Source organism: Ciconia boyciana, chromosome 1 (genome assembly GCF_034638445.1).
Source record: "Ciconia boyciana chromosome 1, ASM3463844v1, whole genome shotgun sequence".
NCBI lineage: Eukaryota > Metazoa > Chordata > Aves > Ciconiiformes > Ciconiidae > Ciconia > Ciconia boyciana.
In genome coordinates, this window is record NC_132934.1 from 123,809,511 (window position 1) to 123,828,392 (window position 18,882).

An 18,882-nucleotide genomic window follows, 5' to 3' on the forward strand; every position below is an offset into this window, starting at 1 on the left:
CTCCTTGTCAGCTGAACCCCAGGATGTTCAGACTGGGATATAGTGGTTCCACCATAGTACCTTTTAAGTCCCCTGGAGTATTCATGAGATCTACATAGGGCTCCTGGTTCTTCCAGAATAGTAGCTGGAGGCCAGGAAGGATACCTTGGTCAGCAAAAATGGCACTATACACCAATGGTTCGACAAATGGAAGGAAGAAAAGGTGTTAAAGGATGATAGAGTTGTTTGTGTTGGGTCTGTTGTATGTCAGATGTTTTATCCAGTGTTTTTGTGTTTGATACATGAAACAGTGAAATCCACAGTTAAAAATTACATGTGGCCAGAATGAATTTTTATTTATTTTCAACTATTTCGTCTGTAGGTTGTTCAGAAACTTGCATGTTGTACTACTTAAACAAACCATAACTGATAGTGTCTTTATTCTTTTGTGTGAAGATTTAATGCCATCAGGTTTAACAGGTAACAGTTACGCCATTTGGTTATAATTTAAATTTTATTTCTCTAATGGTGGCAGGTCACAGCGCAGGAGAATTGATGCCAAAAATGTATCTGTCATATTGTTTGATGCATGCTGAAAATCAGTGGGATCTTACCCTTTGAAACAGTTTGTGGAAACAGAGTTTTTCTCATCTTGCAGTTACCCTTCCTGAGAGAAGGGAGAGTGGCCTATTGAGAAGTCTGACTAGGACACAGTGCAGCTGTTCTTGTGTGCTCCTGAGCAAGCCACTAGCTCTCTCCCTAGATGTAGAAAAAGAGGTTGTGTTTGTCTATGAGGGTGTTTTAAAATCTCTGTCATTAGTATTCATGGAGGTACTTTGAGGTTCTCAAAGACACGTGCTAAAGGAATACGGACTATTAACTGGTCTGTTCTGTGTCATATAGGGAACTTGGCTATCTCACTAGTTTTCAAGCATTTTCAAGCTATAGTCTGCCAGATGCTTATTGAAACATAGGGAACAGCTAAGTTGTATTTTTGCCAATGCTTCAGTTTGTCTAATGAAGCAAGAATAAAGGTAATTGAACACATTAAATAGAATCATTGCAAAAAATGAAGTATGGATTGGCACTAATTTGACCCAAATGTGTTGGGGGGGAGGGCAGGATGGAAACCTTGTTTTAATTATTTGCTCCTTGCACATACTTACCACAGCAAGCATCCTGGTAGATAATGCAGTACTAAGTAGATACTTCTTGCACATTCCCTTAAAATTGGTCTTGGTGATTAAACACCGTGAATGATACCAAGAAGTGCAAAATTGTGTAATGGTTTGCTGAGTTTGAGTTGGGATCTCCAGACATAAAGGCCACTGTAGTAAACCACTAACCACCTCACCTATGAAGGTTTTTTTTGTGCATTATTGCTATTGCAAGAGACCATGAAGACCAGTTGGTATACTCTGTGAGATTTCCCCATTCGCTGAATTGCAGAACCAGGTAAGTTTTGAAATGCCAATATTGCACAGCTCTAAATGACTCCTGAAAAACGTAATTTCTCTCTGATAGTCTTCAGTACCATTCATTAGACAGCTTGCAGGGTCTGCTTAAAAAGAACTCTCCTTCCCACTTACCTCAATGGTAAAGCCATTACTGTCATAATGCACTTTATTTTCCAGAAATTCATTGAATAGAAGTCTAAAATTTGCTTCAGGACCTAGGTAGCTCATTGTGCTATCAGAAGTACTTTGTTCAGAAGATTTTCCAAGCAGCCTGCTGATAGTTTTATATTTGATTTATTTCTTTACTTCAGAGTTCTATCTCTGCTTAGATGTTGTGATAATAAAAACGCCAAGCAAAGAATTTTAAATTTATGTGATTTAATGTGGATTTCTATTCTTACATTTCTGAGGAACAAATATACCTCCTGAAATCCACACATTTAGTTACTTACAATCTATACAAGTTTATTTTATTGACATATTTTGCAAAAGCATTGAAGATTTTGCTGCTTTATATTTATTTATTGTTTTTAATAGGTATTGTCTTTTGATGCCTATTTTGAGGAAGAAGTGCCTGACAAAAATCAAGAGCTATATAGAATCAGACATTGTAAAATATACTTCTACCTTGAAGATGATACAATTCAAGTGATTGAACCCCAAGTGAAAAATAGTGGCATAACTCAAGGTATCTATTTTTAATAGCACTCTTTTTTTTTGCCCGCTTTATATCTTTCTTCAGTACAGTCTTGGTCCATTCTAATGGATACATAACGTGACTTCTTATAGTTAAAATGGGCTGTAAGTGAACAGCTATAATTGTCTTGTTATGGATCATAATGTGAACAGTTTATTTTTGTAGTTTCTGAAGATGTAGGTTTTGTAAGGCAGAATCCTCTCCTGCACTCACACGTACAATTTTTTCTCTAATACAGCTGTTTGAAAGCATAGCATAGTGGGTCTATTGTCAGTGTCGCATCACTTCTGCAAAAACAATTTGTGTTCTAGATCTCCATTCCTGAGCCTGGTTCCTCCCATTTTGTCACTGACAGTAAGTTCTCTAGCTGCAGCTCTGTAATTTTTCATTAGGTGCTGCAGTATCTCTGCCGTTGTTGAAGGAGAGCGCCTTTTGTGCCTCTGGCTGTTGGTTCCTTTATGATTAAAGTGCCCTTGGCACAGTAATTTTTCCTTGATGCCTCTAAGTTAAGAAGCTGCCTTGCCTCAATGTCACACCACTGCACTTGAGCCAGCCTGAGGACTTTTGCAGGAGGGTTTACTGAGCTGATTTACTGCAGTATTAATGGACTTGGTTTACATTAAGAAAATGTGATCTAGCGGTCAACATCCTGTTGCAGAAGGGGAGCACAGCTGCTGCTGCTTGGTGTTTACGGGTCACTGCCAGAATTAAAAAAGTTTTCAAGGAATATAGTCCAGATAAGCAGGATGTCTCGGGATGAGTTTCTTGGGATGACTGCGCCTCCCAGTCCCCAAAGATATTTTGTACATTCTGGTGGATCTTAGCACAGCAGTTTTAAAAAATAAGGTAACCATTTAACTACTGTATTCTTTTCCAAGATGAGCAGATGCTATCAATTTCTCTGTCTACAGAGTAGGATAATATTTAAAGGTGCTACGTGCATCACTACTGTTAGACCTGGGATAAAATTACCTGGGAATCTTTTCTTAAACCAGTACTTCAGGCCCTGCTCTCTCTGTGCTGAGTGGTTCTTGCCAGAAATCTTATTGGCTCTTCAGCAGGAACTGATTTTGGGTTCAGAGGAACCTCGTCCTACTCCTACCTGGGCAAGTGCTTTTTCAAGACCTGAAGAAAAGCATATTGAATCTCTTCTCCTGGGAACTTACAAGTTACTTACCCGCTCCCTGCAGTCATATGTGTGAGGCCAGAGACATCATCGGGTTTAGGTTTTCCTTGACTTGTGTGTCACGGGAGCCGGAGCGGCAGTTTCTTGATTTTGTGGCTTAGAACAAATGACCATTGACAAAGGAAGTACAATTAACCTGAGAGGTTACATCAGAGGCAACATCTTTGAGACGGAAGGTGGAAGCCGGGTTCAGTAGAGCAGGATAAAGCAAATTCAAAGCGGATTCCTTTGAATCTAGCTAGACGAATGAGTAATTTTCATTGTCTTTGTAGTATGGGTTGTGCAGGCTGCCCCTTCAGGCCTCATGTTCCTGGCAGTGTAGTCATGATCCTGTGGTGACAGGAAGGCTACAATTTGCCCCTATTTCCTTGGTTGTATCTTATGTTAATGGTTTTGGAGTCACCTTTGGTGCTGGATCTAAAATTAACTGAACAGTGTTAGAGAGAAACAAGAATTCTCTCAGTCTTCCATGCAAGGATGTTTTGAAGGCCTCTACAGCTTTGTATGAGTACTTTGTGTGGGATAAATGAGTATACACAACGTATTAAACTGATGAATTAAAAAGAAATGTTCTAGGATCTCAAAAGTGCACTTAATTTATTTGTTGCTGGTACCTGGGCTGGTAAGGAAGCTCTGTATATTGATTGTGTTTAGGAAGGAAGAGACACTGTAGATTGAAAGGCCCAAGGACTATTTGGGATGTGTTTAGGCTTCACAATTGATGAGAAGACCTGGGGCCTATACTTTATCATAAATAAACATCTACATAAATATTCTTATTATCCTAGAAGTTAATATGATGTAGAGGGAAAAAAGGTGGTGGAGGTGCCTATCAGAGGATTCTTTACTCACATGCACTTGGGCAGTGACTTCATGCTCCATAACCAAAGAACAACCACAAAGTTCTTATGTTAAAGACACTAAGTATTTGTTGTTGAATATATGCAAAACCAGTGTTTCTTAAAAAGAAATCCCAAACCATTAGCTGCTAGTCTTAGTCTGTTTTCAATTAAAAATTGGCCCATTGCCTCTTTTATTATAATTATATATGTCTCTTATATTATTCAAGTTCTCTGTCCTGAGTGGGAATTTGTAAGCCTGAGAACAACAGAGGCATAATCGTCTGCATTGTGAAGCTGGTAAACTGAAGCATAAAGGAATGAAAATCTTGCCCATAATCATGCAGAAAAGATCGTTAACAGGGTGAGAAGCTGAACTGAACTGAAGTTCGATCTTAACCATAATGCTGTCCTCTGCACGTCTGCTGAAATACAACATTTCAGTTAATTAAAAGGCTGGGGGTTTGTAGAGGAGAGTTCAACTGTAGGAGAGCTTGGGTTGTTGAAAGGCAAACTGCACTGAACAACAGAGCACAGGTGTGGGGATGTGGGTGAAGAAAGAAGTGTGGGAACATCAGGAGCAGGATAGGCTTAGTCTGTGTAAACAGTTGGAGAGTTGCAGTGGCAGGAAAAGGGTTGTGTAAAGGAGGAACAGCAAAAAGCCGTAATGGAAAAAGTGGAATTGAACTGCTGAAGGCAGAAGGTGGTGGTGACCTTAACTTGGATGTTTACCCCGGCAGAAAAGATGTAAAATAGGCAGCTCAAATGGCTGTTCTCAGGAGTCTTCTTGCAGAGTAGATATAGCAGTGGTGGGGTAGATCAAAGGTAGGTGGTAGGGTAGATCAAAGGTAGATCTTCTTAGCTTGGCTGGTTAATGCCTTGAGGCCATGGGATTATCAGTGCTTGTGCTGTAACCCACAAATGAGAGCTTGATGGTCTGAATGGGTGTCCCTGGGCATGGTGGGATCAGAGAAATGTAGTAGTTTCTCACTGTACTCTCCACTGTGGGTAGCACTTGTGGCTTTGGAGAAAAAAAACTTGGAGAGGCTTATGGACTGCAGGAAGATTTGGTGAAGGAATAGCTGTCAAAGAAGTTAGAATTTCTAACTTCGATTATGATTTTACAAAACTAAAACAAATTGGCTTCGGGGCAAAAAAAAAGCCAGAAAATGTGCTTTTACCATTGATCAAAATCTCAGAGTGACACAGTAAACAGTAAAATCTGTGGGAAGTGTATTTCAGTGACTTTAAAAAAGTACATTATGGAATTGGCTGCTGTACTTGGACATGGATTTGGACAGATAAAGTTGCTACCGAATAACTGAAATTTACACTTCATTTAATTTTGGAAACTGCCTTGCTATAGTTTGAACTTTGGAAAATATTAGAAGCATTAGAAGAAATCTATACAAGCAGAGAAATTCAGTGCAAAACACAAAGGAATGCAGAGGCCAACCTGAACTTGAGAACCCAGAATCAAAGCAAAAAATACCAGGACAATCACAGTACATAAAAACTAACTAAAGATAAGGGAGTACAGAGTGAAGAGAAGGACAGTAAACTCGACTGCATAACAAACTCCACTGTGTTCTTCCAGAGCCAGAATGCTAATTATTCTTTCCATATAAAAAGAAATTCTCCCATAGAGCGCCAGGCTAGATATGGCAGTGCAAGTGTTTTGTAGATCTAATTCCCAGTTAACAGGACTGTGGCTGGCTGATACTGCCTTATCAAAAGGTCATTTATGTCCCATGGGGTTGACTGTAGCTTCCAGTGCAATCCAGGCCCTGCACGCCAGAGCAGAGTGGAGCAGCTGGCTGGTTTCCCCAAGGTCAGCCAGCTGAAAAAGAGAGTGGAGCTGCCTGCTGGCTGGGTTCCCAAGGACGGCTGGCTGAAGAGGAAAGTACAAGCAGGAAAGCGAAGTTGCAGTCAGCTCCTCCAATATAACCGATTATCTAAGAGTTTAAGACCTCCCCTGAGGCCTTGAAATAATTGTGATTTTGCCATACTTAATGGTGGCCAAATCACGACCGTGCTATGTTCTGAGACGGGTGAATAAGTGAATGTAACAAGCCTCCTTGTTTATTGGGGTGAACTCTTTGTGTTGTAGGAATAGTAGTGGTTGCTTCTCCTCCTTTCTGTGCAAGCAGTCAAAGAGTGTACAAACTCCAGGTGTTACCCATTCCTCTCCTTTCTCTAATGCACTCTTGAGTAGTGCAGAGGGAGTCAGAAAGCTGTGCTGAGGAAATTCTTGATACCACTTTATTTCTTCTGCAGAGCAGCGTAGCAGCAGAGACCAAATAATTTGCTGCTCAGTTTCATGAGCTGCCCCATACTCAAAAGGCCTTCACTACTATTAAGGTCTCCTTAAGCTGCTGCTGTAGTTGCCAAATAATCAGAAGCCCTGAGAGAAAAGAAGATATGCTACAAATTATGGTATGGGAACTTGATGCCATGACCACTGTCAGAGAAAAGCAGTACCCCAACTCCCTTTACAAGAGCACGGTAGGGGAGAGCTTTAGCATGACCAGATGCAAATATTTAAAATAATGCTTGGTTGTGCAGTAGGATAGCCTGCTCAATAAACTGACAAAAACCAAAAGAAACATAAAGAATAGCCATCCATCCTGAGCAACCTGAGTGTTGCACATGCCCAGATCCTCCTTTAACCACTTGTAGCAAATTTCTAGAAGTAGAATGTAATTATTTTCCAGAAGGAAGAATAATTTAAAAAATGCTGAGACCTAACCTCAGCTGATCAGGTTTTATTGAATTTCAAATTCAACAATATAAAATGTATCCTCTACATGTATAGATCAGGCACAGTGATACCTAATAAAAGCAAAGGATTGCTAGAGATATTATATTTACAAGACATTTTCCATTAGGAAATAAATTCTTATCCCTCAGAACAAAATGGGCATATGGATTATACTTTGAAAAGTGATATGAAAAACTAGCTGAAGGCTTATTCACCAGTTCTGAGGTGAATATACCCTCAGAAAACACCTCATATTAGAAAACTGTCAACCATTGTATTTTCACTAAAATGATGATTCAACAGGATTTGCATTTATGTGGAGGACTGTTCTGACTTAGCACATTATCTGTTGATTTTTGTAGGAGTGACCCAAGAATTAGACAAAATTAGGTAACACATTTTAAAGTATGTGGTTTTGTTAATGGTAATGCGATGCAGTTTTGCATCATGTTAGAATGTGCTAATTACCATGTTTTCTAACTAATATTTCCATGAGGATGCATCTTAAATATATGTATAAGTATGCAGATAGAGGTCCAAATTTATTTTACAAAGGGCAGTAATGAGAATGTCAGATTTGGTACATGTGAAATATCAGGATGCTTAATGGGTCTTAAATAATTATTTTAATGGGAACATAAAGTAAATCTGCTTTGTTGCTTTATTCCCCTGAAAAATTAAGGGTATGTTTTCATTGTAGGAGTTAGAATTTAACAAACAACTCTGATAATGTAGAAGTGGAAGGTATTTCGCACAGATTAGTCCTTAGGGAAATAAAGCGAACAAGAAAGAATTTCCATGGACTAACTCAGAAGTAAGGCCCTTCAAATACCAAACAAAACCACACAATGATATCTTCCTCCCTTCTCCTCTGTCTCTCTTCGTCTCCCCTCTACCCCCGCCTACCCCCAAAACAAAATAGCAGTGCTGGAAAATCATCAAACGGAACTCAGTGGGAAACACTACCAGATGCACAGCTGAAGGGCACTGGAAAGAGAGCCAGTTCTGTAGTGAGAGATAATGAAACAGACCTTTTAGATAATTGTGTCTAGTAAACTATTATTGTAGTAGTAGGTTAGTATCGGAACTATTTTTAGTTTTGGAATTTTTGTGTGTTTGCTGTAGTTGTCTTAAAGTTGCACCTTTTATAATTACTGTTATTTTAAAGTTGTTGGGAACCTATGGCAGCAAGGAATTGTTATAATAGTATGGGTTGGTGGTTCCTGTCTGGTCTTAACCAGTGGGTATCCGCATTATAAAACTGGTGTTACAGAGGTGTCTGGGTTGGTAAGTACAGCAAAGAGCCTGTGGTTGAAGACTGGACCATCTTTTTATTCTCTGCAGGGTATTTTCACACAACTATACTAAGGTATTGATGAGCAAAACTTTCACTGTTGTCCTTTTTGTTCTCTCATAATGTTGAAAAAGAGAGTTTAGTCCCAGCTCTGCCAATCTGCTGTTCTTTGTGAACTCTGACTTCACTCAGAATAAATCATAGCTTGTCATACATGCAGCTGCATACCTTTCTTTAATGTATGCGCTACATATTTGTTTAACCTACTGAGGCTGTAGCTTATAAGTTGTTTCTAAAATACTTGTAGTATTACAGAATTGTTGAGGTTGAAAGGGATATCTAAAGATTGTCTAGTCCAAACGCCCTACTCAAAGCAGGATCAGCTAGAGCCAGCTGCCCAGGGCTGTGTCCAGGTGGGTTTTAAGTATCTCCAAGGATGGAGACTCTACAATATTTTTTGAACAGCCTGTTCCCATGTTTCATCACCGTCACAGTAAAAAAGTGTTTTCTTGTGTTTGGATGGAATCAGGTATTTATAAACTTTGATAAAATCCCCCTTCTGAGCCACCTCTGCTCCAGGCTGAACAGACCCAGCTCTCTCAACATTTCCATATGAGAGAAGGTCTCTTAATTTTCAGCAGTGTGTACTTTTGAAGCATTATCCAATTCATCAATGTATTTGTGAGTTTTCAGCTGATAGACCAATAGCAGATTCCTTCTCTTTTAATGTGGTAAATGTAAACAAATACGATGGCCCCAGAATAACAGTCCTTTCATTTAAAGACTATAAAGAAGAAAACTTAAGTGTGTACTTACTTTAACAAAGTTAAAATGCCTCTCTTTTTTCTTTGTTCCTTTTATTTTCCCTTTCTTTTTCTTTTTGGATAGTGTTCCTGTTATACTATGGGTTATGAGTTCCTGGCTCTGTATTTCTGAGATATATCAATATTTACATTTTTCTACTGTAGCCCAGCAATCAGCCCAATTCATCTCAGTTGTCTCTACTTTCAGTTTGCTCCTTTATGAAGCTCAGTTGAATGCGCCTGCTTCCATGCTTGATAGACCACGCTTTTTTTCCTTGGTAGGGCAGTTTTTTTCTCTGACCTTAGCTATATATGGCTCTCCTCACCCTGCAGAGCATAGACAAATCTAGTCCCTACTATACACCCCTGCCACATGTTTTTTTGCACAACTTTTTGTGTGGTTTTTTTTTTAAAGAAAAATTAATGATACTAGTGAGTACTGGAGACTGCTTTGCTTCTCAGAAAAAGTAAAAAAGACATCTCTTTCCTTAATGAGAGCAGGATCTTTGCTATTCTTGTTGAAAAAATACTAACCTGTTACGTTTGCAGCAACACATCGGGATTTATTCCGGTGGTTTCCAGTTTGCTCCAGAAGGTGGTAATTTTCTGTATTAAGTCAAATACTAGAACTTGAGGTTCTAGAAGACGATCAGTGTGTGTATTGTTGTTAGTAAAAAGGATCCTCTTACCTAATAGTTCTTTTGCTGAATAAAGGATAATTTTGTTTGACCCATATGGCTTAATCTGTTTTGATCATATCAGCATAGAAAATTAGCAAGTCTGTGAAGTGATCCTTAAAGCAAAGGATATTCACTCTATGAATTTATTCTAATTCTTTTACAGGAACTATTGTTCGACGTCATCGGATTCCACTTCCACCTCCTCATGAAGATCAGTTCTATACTATAGATCATTTCAATATCAACATAGAAGTAATCCTTTATGCCCGAAGATATAAGATTATAGATTGTGACCAATTCACAAAAAATTTTCTGAGGAAGATGGGAGTTAGATTATATCCTCCCGCAGGTCGTCCAGATGACCCATACACCAAAGAGCGGCAAAAGGTCAGATGAGGCAGTAATAGTGAAAACTTGATTTTAATAAAAGTGCCATTGCTATTAGTAATATCCATTATATAAAATATTTCTCTAATAGCAAACAGAAAGTATGTAGAGGTAGCTATTTCAACATAATGAATCACAAGAGAAAACTTGCTTTTTAAAATTTTGTTATACGGCTCATTGTACTAACATAGTGAGGTCCCAAATATAACTGATTTTCTCCTGATGTGTTCACACACCTTTTGAAACAGAACAAAATTAATTGGTAAAAATAAAATAAACCTTTCCATATTAAACTGAAAAGAAAAAAAATGGACCTATTATATGTTCTCCTTATGATTTTGCTTAGAGCTAATTTAATGATAATAAACAGAGCTAATTTAATGATAATAAACACTAATTATAATAAGTGTTTAAAGGAAGATCTAATTGGAATTGTGGTTCAAGCACATCCATGGCTTTCTGCAGACACACTTACTTGATCTATTCATATGTCATCCTTCATCTCTACCCCACATGTTATTAACAGCTCTTTGCATGTGTCAAGCAAATTCTGCTGCCACACAGAACCCAGCACTCTGCAGTTTTAAGACTTGTGAGATTTTGTTTGAATGCAGTTCCCTCTTTTATGAGTATATGGGAACACATACACACCTCCTCCAAAAATCTCACTCGCAGCTCCTGGATGCTATGTGGATTCCTCTCTGCAGGATTTGGGATCTTTTCTCTGGGAATAGTAGTGGGAGTGATGTTTTCTGTAGGGGGTAATGACAGTTTCTTTCACTTCTGTTTTTCTTGATGAATGTGAGTGCAAATGGCACTGTATTTTTCTCTTGACCTGACTCTGTTAGGACTGTTGGCCCATGATATGCAGCCTGTTGTGATAGATCCAGCCTAGTACTCTGAAAGCAACAAATACTACACGTGTCTGTTGCATTCAACTTAATCCTCCTATTGAGAAAACTGCTGCAGCTCTCAGCAGCAAAAATGGAAGGTAATTATGACTGGGATGTGTAGGACCGTTTGCATGTCTTTGAGGCACTCTGAGGCCAACATGCTGGTTTCACTTCATTCATGCTTTCAGGCTTTTTGCAGTCCCCCAGTGAAAAGTAGTATTTGTAATACATCTCCTGGTTCTGTGTAGTGGTGACTCAGGCTGGCCATGGGCTGCTTTTCCCTTACTCAGGCCTTGTAGGTAACAAGTGTGTATTAACACATGCTGAGTTGTCTTGATACTGGCAGACCGTGTCAACATTATGTATGGTACTGCATAACCTGCTTAGATTTTTTGTTGTTGTTGTAAAAACAACAAGCAAAACATTCAAGTATTGTGCATATGTGTGCCTAAAGAGAATGGAGAGGGGAAAAAGGTTTGAGAAATAAGAGCATCAGAAGACCAAAAATTACTGAAATCTATGTCTTAATATTCTCAGTTGTTGAGAAATTACAGAAAAGTTATCTAGCAAATTCTGGCTGCTTTGTGCTCTCACTTTCCTGCGACTAATTTGTGGAAGGTAATTTTTTTTATTTATTAAGGGTGGATTGCTCTGGACTGCTTTGATCAAAATTAAATAGGTTTGCACCAGACTCCTAATAGGACAGATGGCCAGAAAATGAAGGTACAAAGGAAAAGAAGGAATATGATGAGATAGAAAATGAGACCAATGAAAAATGTAGCAAGACCCTTAGATTCATATTTCTGTATTGTTGGAGATGATATCCCATGGATGGTGATGTTATCTGGCTCTGTGGCTGTTATTTGGTCGCTCACTGCATCTTCAAGGGTCAGGAAGAAGGAAAGATAGTACTGGGATGGTAAATACCATGCATATGAGTATGATGATGCCTGAAATGGAAAGAGTGCTGCAGATCAGCAAGGACATTGGCAGGAAAAACTTGGTTCTGCTCTCCTTATTTTAAGATTGGGTGCTCTGAAAGAATGGGCCTTTTCCCTCTCAGATTTTTAAGGCCAGCAGATGTATCAGTGGATAAACAGAAATGTAGACGATATAAACTGCCCATAGTCAACAGTTCTTTCTGTTCAGACAGCTGAGCTTACAGTGTGTGATTGATGTCCGTCACCGTTCTCCTTTGGAAGCAATTGCATATAATTTTGTAGATTAGAAGGTCTGTCTTGCCCCTTTAACCCACTTTGGGCATGATGGATTTTGACTTAGGAAAAACACCTTGTTCAGAACAACGTTTATATATGTGACTGTAACTAACGGTATGTAAATGCAGTCCTCGGATTGAATCATCATCATGGGATCCAATTTAATGCGGTGCTACTGGTTTTGCAGCAACCATGACTGTAGATAGCATCTTCTCATAGATCACATCAGCTGGAATATATTTTTAGTTGGAAATTTGCTATTCCTTTTCAGACCTATGGGTGTATATTGAGAGGAGAACATACATACCCAGTACCTGCCAACTGTATGACTTGAATCAAAAGTTAATTAACTATGTTTTAAAGCTAACAGAAAGAAAAGCCAAAGGGAAAAAGAAAGAACTAATTCTTTATACCACATCATCTATAAAAATAATTTTCAAGGAAGTAAATCAGGAAGGGTGATGCTATTTGGAGTTGTAGTCCTCTGATTACCATGGGCAATTTGTTGAAAATGTGAGCTGTACTATAAATAATTTAACAATTTTCTGATCTGAAGGACCTTGTTGCAAGAAAAACAAGGATCAAAACCAATCCAAAATTGTTTTCATATATTTTCCGAGAGCACAGAAACCCTGTAAATAGTTCTTTGGTAATGGCATAAATAGCGTTTCATGTATTGTAATTGTGTGCTGGTATCTGAAAATCCTAAAAGCATGTTCTAAGATTAGATGGTACCCTGCAGTTTGGTGTCCTGTTTTTAAGAGCAAATAATTAAAAAGGTGTTTCTCTTAATTTCTCCTTTATCTGCAGATTCTGGATAGCATGAAGCCATTGCGCCCTTATGAGCGCATTGACACTTTGAAACAATTTCTGGAGCATAATGGACATGTTTTACGTTTTTTCTGTGTGTGGGATGACCCAGAATCCATGTTTCATGACCCACGGGAACTTGTTCTGCACTATTATTTGTCTGATGATACTATTGATATAAAAGAAATTATACCAGTAAACTCAGGCCGGGATGCAGTTCCACTTTTCCTCAAAAGAGATAAGCTTCCAAAGGTGAAGAATGAAAATTTCAGCTTATTTTGAATTCTTCCACTAATTAAGAAATACTAAATGCCTTGTTTTGAAAATCCTGTGTTAGGATTGTAATGATATTTAGAAAGTGTTATCAGAGTATTAATCATAATTGTATAATTTAGGTTTTACACACATTCATATAATAACTTAATAAGTGATGGAAAAAAATAAGTTTAGGCTTGTCATGCTTAAATTAAAAGGAGAGAAAATTTAGGCAGAAAGATATCCTGTGATTTCCTTTCTCCCATATTAGTATATTAAGGTAAATGTATTAATAAAGCTGTGCAGTAATGGAAGTCCAGAAAATTAATTAATATTGATAGATAAAGTAATGTAAAACTGAGGTGAATTCAGGTTTGATCCATATGATTTATATTTGGAACCTTTGGAAAAGTCCAGTTTTAGTATTCCATAACATTACTTCTTTGTAGCAAATGTAGCAATTTCTTAAAATTGTGTTCCTAGATTTGGGATCTTATGCAAAGCTAGTTAAAATCAATAGGAATCCATAAATAAGCTTTGTCAGGTACTAATCAGGAGCTTATTTGAGAAGGCTCCTCTCAAAGAAATCTTCAAGGGGCTTGAGTCCTCTGTAACCTATTCTGATTATAAAATTAACGAGCTGAATACACTTCTGTATCACGCCAAACAGATCCTGATGATAGAATAGCATCAACCCACAGATGGACTAAAACACTGGGGAATCTTTTCCCTTCTTTCCTTCTAATACTGGTAATCTATTTGTGATGCCGTACATGTACATGAGATTTTATAGTAAAAACCTAACAGTAAAATATTGCAGTGTTCTCACTTTGTGCATCCTGTGTTCTGAGATGCTGATTTAGCAGTGGCTCTATGCTGACTGACCCCGTCTACCATTGAAGTGCATGTTGCAATTTTAAGGGCTGGCTTCTTCCTCTGAATTCAGTGGTAATTTTGAAAAGGACAGCAGAGGAGATCAGTCAAAAGTTGTGATGTTAGGGAAGGTGGTATGACAAAATAACCCACTTTGGTTACCCTGCATCAGCAGTTTGCTCATGATTTTAAAAATTTAATGTGTTGGCGTATTAAGTTTGATATTTCTGGGATAAATTACTATTGTAATTTTGAAACTTACAATAGAAACAAAAATACTAACATTTTTGCCAGTAGAATCATGCTTCCTTGAATCCCTTGTATTTGTGCAGTGGTCAGCACAGTAGGACCAACCCTGAGTGGTTCTTTTGCATGTTTTTATAATTATTACCAATCAAAATAATAGCCCTTAGAGCAGATGTTGACAAGGATATGCTGCTTTGGGTGTGCTAACCTTTGCTTTCTGCTTGCTTCCAAGAAAAAGGAGACTTTACTCTTAGATACACAGTAAGATTCTGAATGCTTCTTCTGGCGTGCATACTGGCTTTTGACATATACACTGGCTTTTGTTCGGTGGTGTACTCCTACCTTTGAATTTACTAAAAATTCTCCCAAGAAGATACTACAATAACAGTCAGTCTGTAAAAAACCTGCTAGCTCTAAGGTAACTGAGTTCTCTTTCCTGACTGTTAACTGTATTTCTTAAGAGTTGGTCTCTTTTCTTGCAGTATGCTCCCACTGGGCTGTATCAGCCGGGCACAATCACCAGTCGTACTGTTCTCAATGTATTTGGAAAGTTAGTAGGAAACAGAGGCCGTTACATTCTGGACAATCGTAAGGTCAGATATTATTGAATGCCTCCAGCTGTTGAATGTCTTTATAGTAGTTTTTGTCATTTCTGTGGTGGTTATCCTCTACAACAGAGCTATTTATAAAATTGTGTTGCCACTGGAGAATAGCTCAAATGAAAACTACTGAAATTTATTGTATGTAAATTCCATGTTTGTGAAAGTGAGGTAGCTTAGCATGGGGTGAAAAATACTTGCAAATGGACCATGAATGTTATATTTTAAATCACACGCACTAAATGACCTAGATTTTAAGAAAGGTTGTGGGATTCTGAGATTTATAGAGCTGCTATTCCCTCTTTTATTAGACAGGAGCAGTGCATCAGGAATTTTACAGAGACAGTGACCTGAAAATAGGGGCAGTAATTAATGTTTGGGGAAGGAAAGTAATGCTATGTGATTGTGATGAATTCACTAAAGAGTATTACAGGACAAAGTATGGAATCGGTAAGTAGTGATAATTATCCTTTCCTTATGAGTATTTTTATACTTCTGAGTTTGACAGAGCTGTCTTTGAATTTTATTACTGACAAAACATGTTCATTAAAACCTTTAGCAATAACAATCTGTTGTAGGCTGTTAAACAGCAAAGCAGTAATTTTGCAGGTGATCCAGAAGGGCTTTCTTATATGTTACTCCATTGAAAACTAACACATAAAGTGCATGTTCTGTTCCTAACTGCCTCTATTTTAAAACCAGAATGACAAAATAGTCATATGGATAGACTGCCAATTCTTCTCTCCTTCCCCCTCCCATTCCAATAGCTGTGTTTACAGTCAGAAAATAAAGAGCATGTAGCGAGTGGGTAAGTAGAATTCATTTATTGCTCAATTATTGCCCATTGTACTATGTTTCATTTTATATGGATGTCAGAATCCTCACATAATAAGATTTTCTGACACGACAGTAGTAGTCTGTCACATTATTGGTTTTTACAACGCAGTTTTATGTATTCTGGACCATTAGAGTATGTATCCTGTGAAATTTCAGCAGTGAATTCTGGAAACATTTAGCAGCTATGTCCATAATGGAAAAGCATTTTGGAAGTGTATAACAATAGGGGCTTTCGTTTATCTGTCTTTGAATTCCCTCAGTTGGACTTGCTAATGGTTCTATTATGGACATCTTCCTGCAAAAACAACTTAGTTAATTTCTGGCAGCTTATTCATTCAATAATATAGCTAAGTGTCTGACTGTTCAGAGTTGGTTCAAAGAATCCTACTATGGCCTTTCTCTGACATTGTGAAACAAAATACCTGGGTAGACTATTTCTTTCAGCTTGACTTGTGATTAGATAGAGTGTAGTGTTTGGATCAAAGCTTGTCTGCTGCATTGAGGGAATTAAATGATGTAGCGCTACCATTACAACACTAAATTTCTTAATTGGTAAAACATGTCTCATTAGGACTTTTTTAATAATAGCTTGGCATGTCTGTACCAAAATAGATCTTTTCTTATACTAGCCAGTGTGTGAGGAAGCCATATTCAATAACCATAGTATTATGTATAATAATAGTGAGTCTAACGCCAGAGATGCAAAACAGGGGGTTCTTCCCTGAGAATTTTTTCAGCCAAGACCGCTGCCACTGTTTGGCAGCAATATCCTCTCTGTGAGTAAAATATCCTGGAACAGTGAATGGGGATTTCTTACTCACAGTGAGCAATGAAATGCAGCTGACCATTCTGTTTCAACCAAGCAAGGCAGCCAAGGGCTACGCAAATGCAAAGGCTCTTCCCCTCCTATAATGCTGGCTCAGTAATTTCTGGTTATGTCTCTGGATGTTAGAGTTAGGTGCTTTGCAAGTTAGGAGAAGTCAGAAGTTCCTGATGTGTAGAGTTCTAGAAAACTGGGACCATAGGTGATCTAGTTGATTCCCATTGTTCTGAGGCAGGATAGTGTATGTGCATAACCTGTCACTGGCTGATGTTTGTATAGCCTTTTATCAGCATCCTCCAGTAGAGGAGATCTCTCTGCCTCCTGAGGTATCTTGTCCTAACCTCATAGTTAGAAATGCTGCTTAATAGCTACTCTGAAGCTGGTTTGTGTAAACTGAGAGTAACTTTTTTGTCTTACCTTTGTTGGACATGGAGAACAACTGATCAGTATCCTCTTTTTCTAACAACCTCGTATATATTTGAACACTTTCCGATACACCATCTTACCACCTTACTCCCTTCCCAGGCCGTTTGGTGCTAGGGGAAACCTTTCAGTCTTCCTCCCTAGTGCATTCCTTTATATCTGTGATAATTTTTCTGGTTTTTCTCAGTACTCTCTCCAGTTTGTCTGCCTCCTTAACACAAAACACACAAAGGTGTGCTCTAGTCGAGACCTTCAGGAAACTGGGAAGTGTTTTGCACATGCCTTTAAGGATACATGATGGCAGAGACTGGCTAACACAAAAAACCCATCCATCTTGATGCTGCCTGTCTTGTTCACAGAAAATATACACTTTCTTAGAGCTAAGAGATTCTCGCAATTTGCTGTGAAATTCTTTCCTGTTTCCCCCATCAGGATTTAAAAAATGTAGGTATGACGTTTTAGCTAGAAGGGGCTAAGAGTAGAATCAGGGTAATTTTTGGCTTAGAAGCAAGTTTTGAGAGAAAAAGTGTTAGGGTTCACCTTTCATTCTTAGCGAGTTACAAATTTTGTTTGTGTCTGGTGGACGTACAAGGTACTCTCAGTGGGCTCAGTCCCACAAAGTGCCCGGCATTCTGCTCCCATCCAATTAAACACTGAAACGTGCTTAATTGCAGCTTGAGTCCAGGGAGACCTTTTACTTGAGTAAGAGTAAGCAAGTGGATAAATGAGTTCTTACATCAAGGCACAGTGCTCAGCACCTCACGGCATCAATCCAGCTGTTTGTTGTTGTGTTTTCACATTACTCCCCTTCAATTTATACTCTTCTGCCAAAGCCATTAAAGGGGCTGACATTTATTTTTGACTCTGCAGTTTCAGCATAAGTTGCTTGCCAAGGAATTTGCCCTTTAGGAGAATTAGGAGCAGTTTAGATTTCCCTTGAAGTGCATGATTATGATATCTTATATATTTCCAATGTTGGTTTTGCCTGTTTTGCTTTTTATACTGTTTGTGAAAAGCAAAGGAGAGCTCTTCCATGGGTAAACAATAGCTAATGCCCTTCAATAGCTATCAATGGAAGAGAAAATGCCTTAATGTGTGATATTATCTGTCCAGACTTGCTAGTGCAGCCTCAGAGAAGGAGAAGAATGTTCTATAGCAACGTAGGTGTTGTGGTCACCCAGGTAAAACATGAAATATACTGATGTGCAGTGGGGGGAAGCTGATACTCATTCTTCTCACTGAATACAGTATCTTAGCACAGAGTTGAGTATGAAGTGTTCTTTCTTAAAAAACAGATTGTTCCTGAAGGAACAAAACCAGAAAAATCTGGTTTCCCACTGACTTTTCTTCAATGTCCTAGCACCTCCCAAGCCTGTCTGTTACGCCTTTTCGCAGCACCCTGTGATCCCTCTCCTGTCCCAGCTCTCCTCGCCCTCCCACCCCCTCATTTCTCAGGCTCCCTCTCTGACCTGCTGCCTGGGCAGAGCAGCGTGCGGGGTGATGGGCTGGCCAGTACATGTGTGCTTTTGGCCAGGCAGCTGCTGCTGGATAACAGCTGACTTCTCCCTTTTCCCTCAGTGGGGGCATTAAAGCCTGCTGCCAATTTTCACTAGACGCGTCAGAGATGAGAGTCTCTCTGGCGTCTAACCTCTCTGCTACATGTGGTGGAGGCTGAGCAGCGGCTTCTAAGTATACTTGTGCATTTACAGATGCCTTTTTTGCTCAGGTAACTGGAATAATCATGAAGTAAGACTGTAAAAGGAGATTTTGTTTGAATCAGAATAAACACTGTCATGTTTTAGTTCCATGGACAGTTCTGTGAG

At 38.7% G+C, this 18,882-nt stretch overlaps 1 protein-coding gene across 3 annotated transcripts in view; it reads left to right on the top strand.

The window, feature by feature from the left end:
- EFHC2 (EF-hand domain containing 2) overlaps positions 1-18,882 on the top strand; it is a 62,555-nt gene that overhangs the window by 12,120 nt on the left and 31,553 nt on the right. For all 3 annotated transcript variants that reach the window (XM_072852337.1, XM_072852355.1, XM_072852347.1), the window contains exons 3-7: positions 1,974-2,124; positions 9,860-10,083; positions 13,004-13,255; positions 14,860-14,970; positions 15,288-15,426. In XM_072852337.1, coding sequence (XP_072708438.1) covers positions 1,974-2,124; positions 9,860-10,083; positions 13,004-13,255; positions 14,860-14,970; positions 15,288-15,426 — 877 coding nt within the window. The remainder of the gene's footprint in view (positions 1-1,973; positions 2,125-9,859; positions 10,084-13,003; positions 13,256-14,859; positions 14,971-15,287; positions 15,427-18,882) is intronic.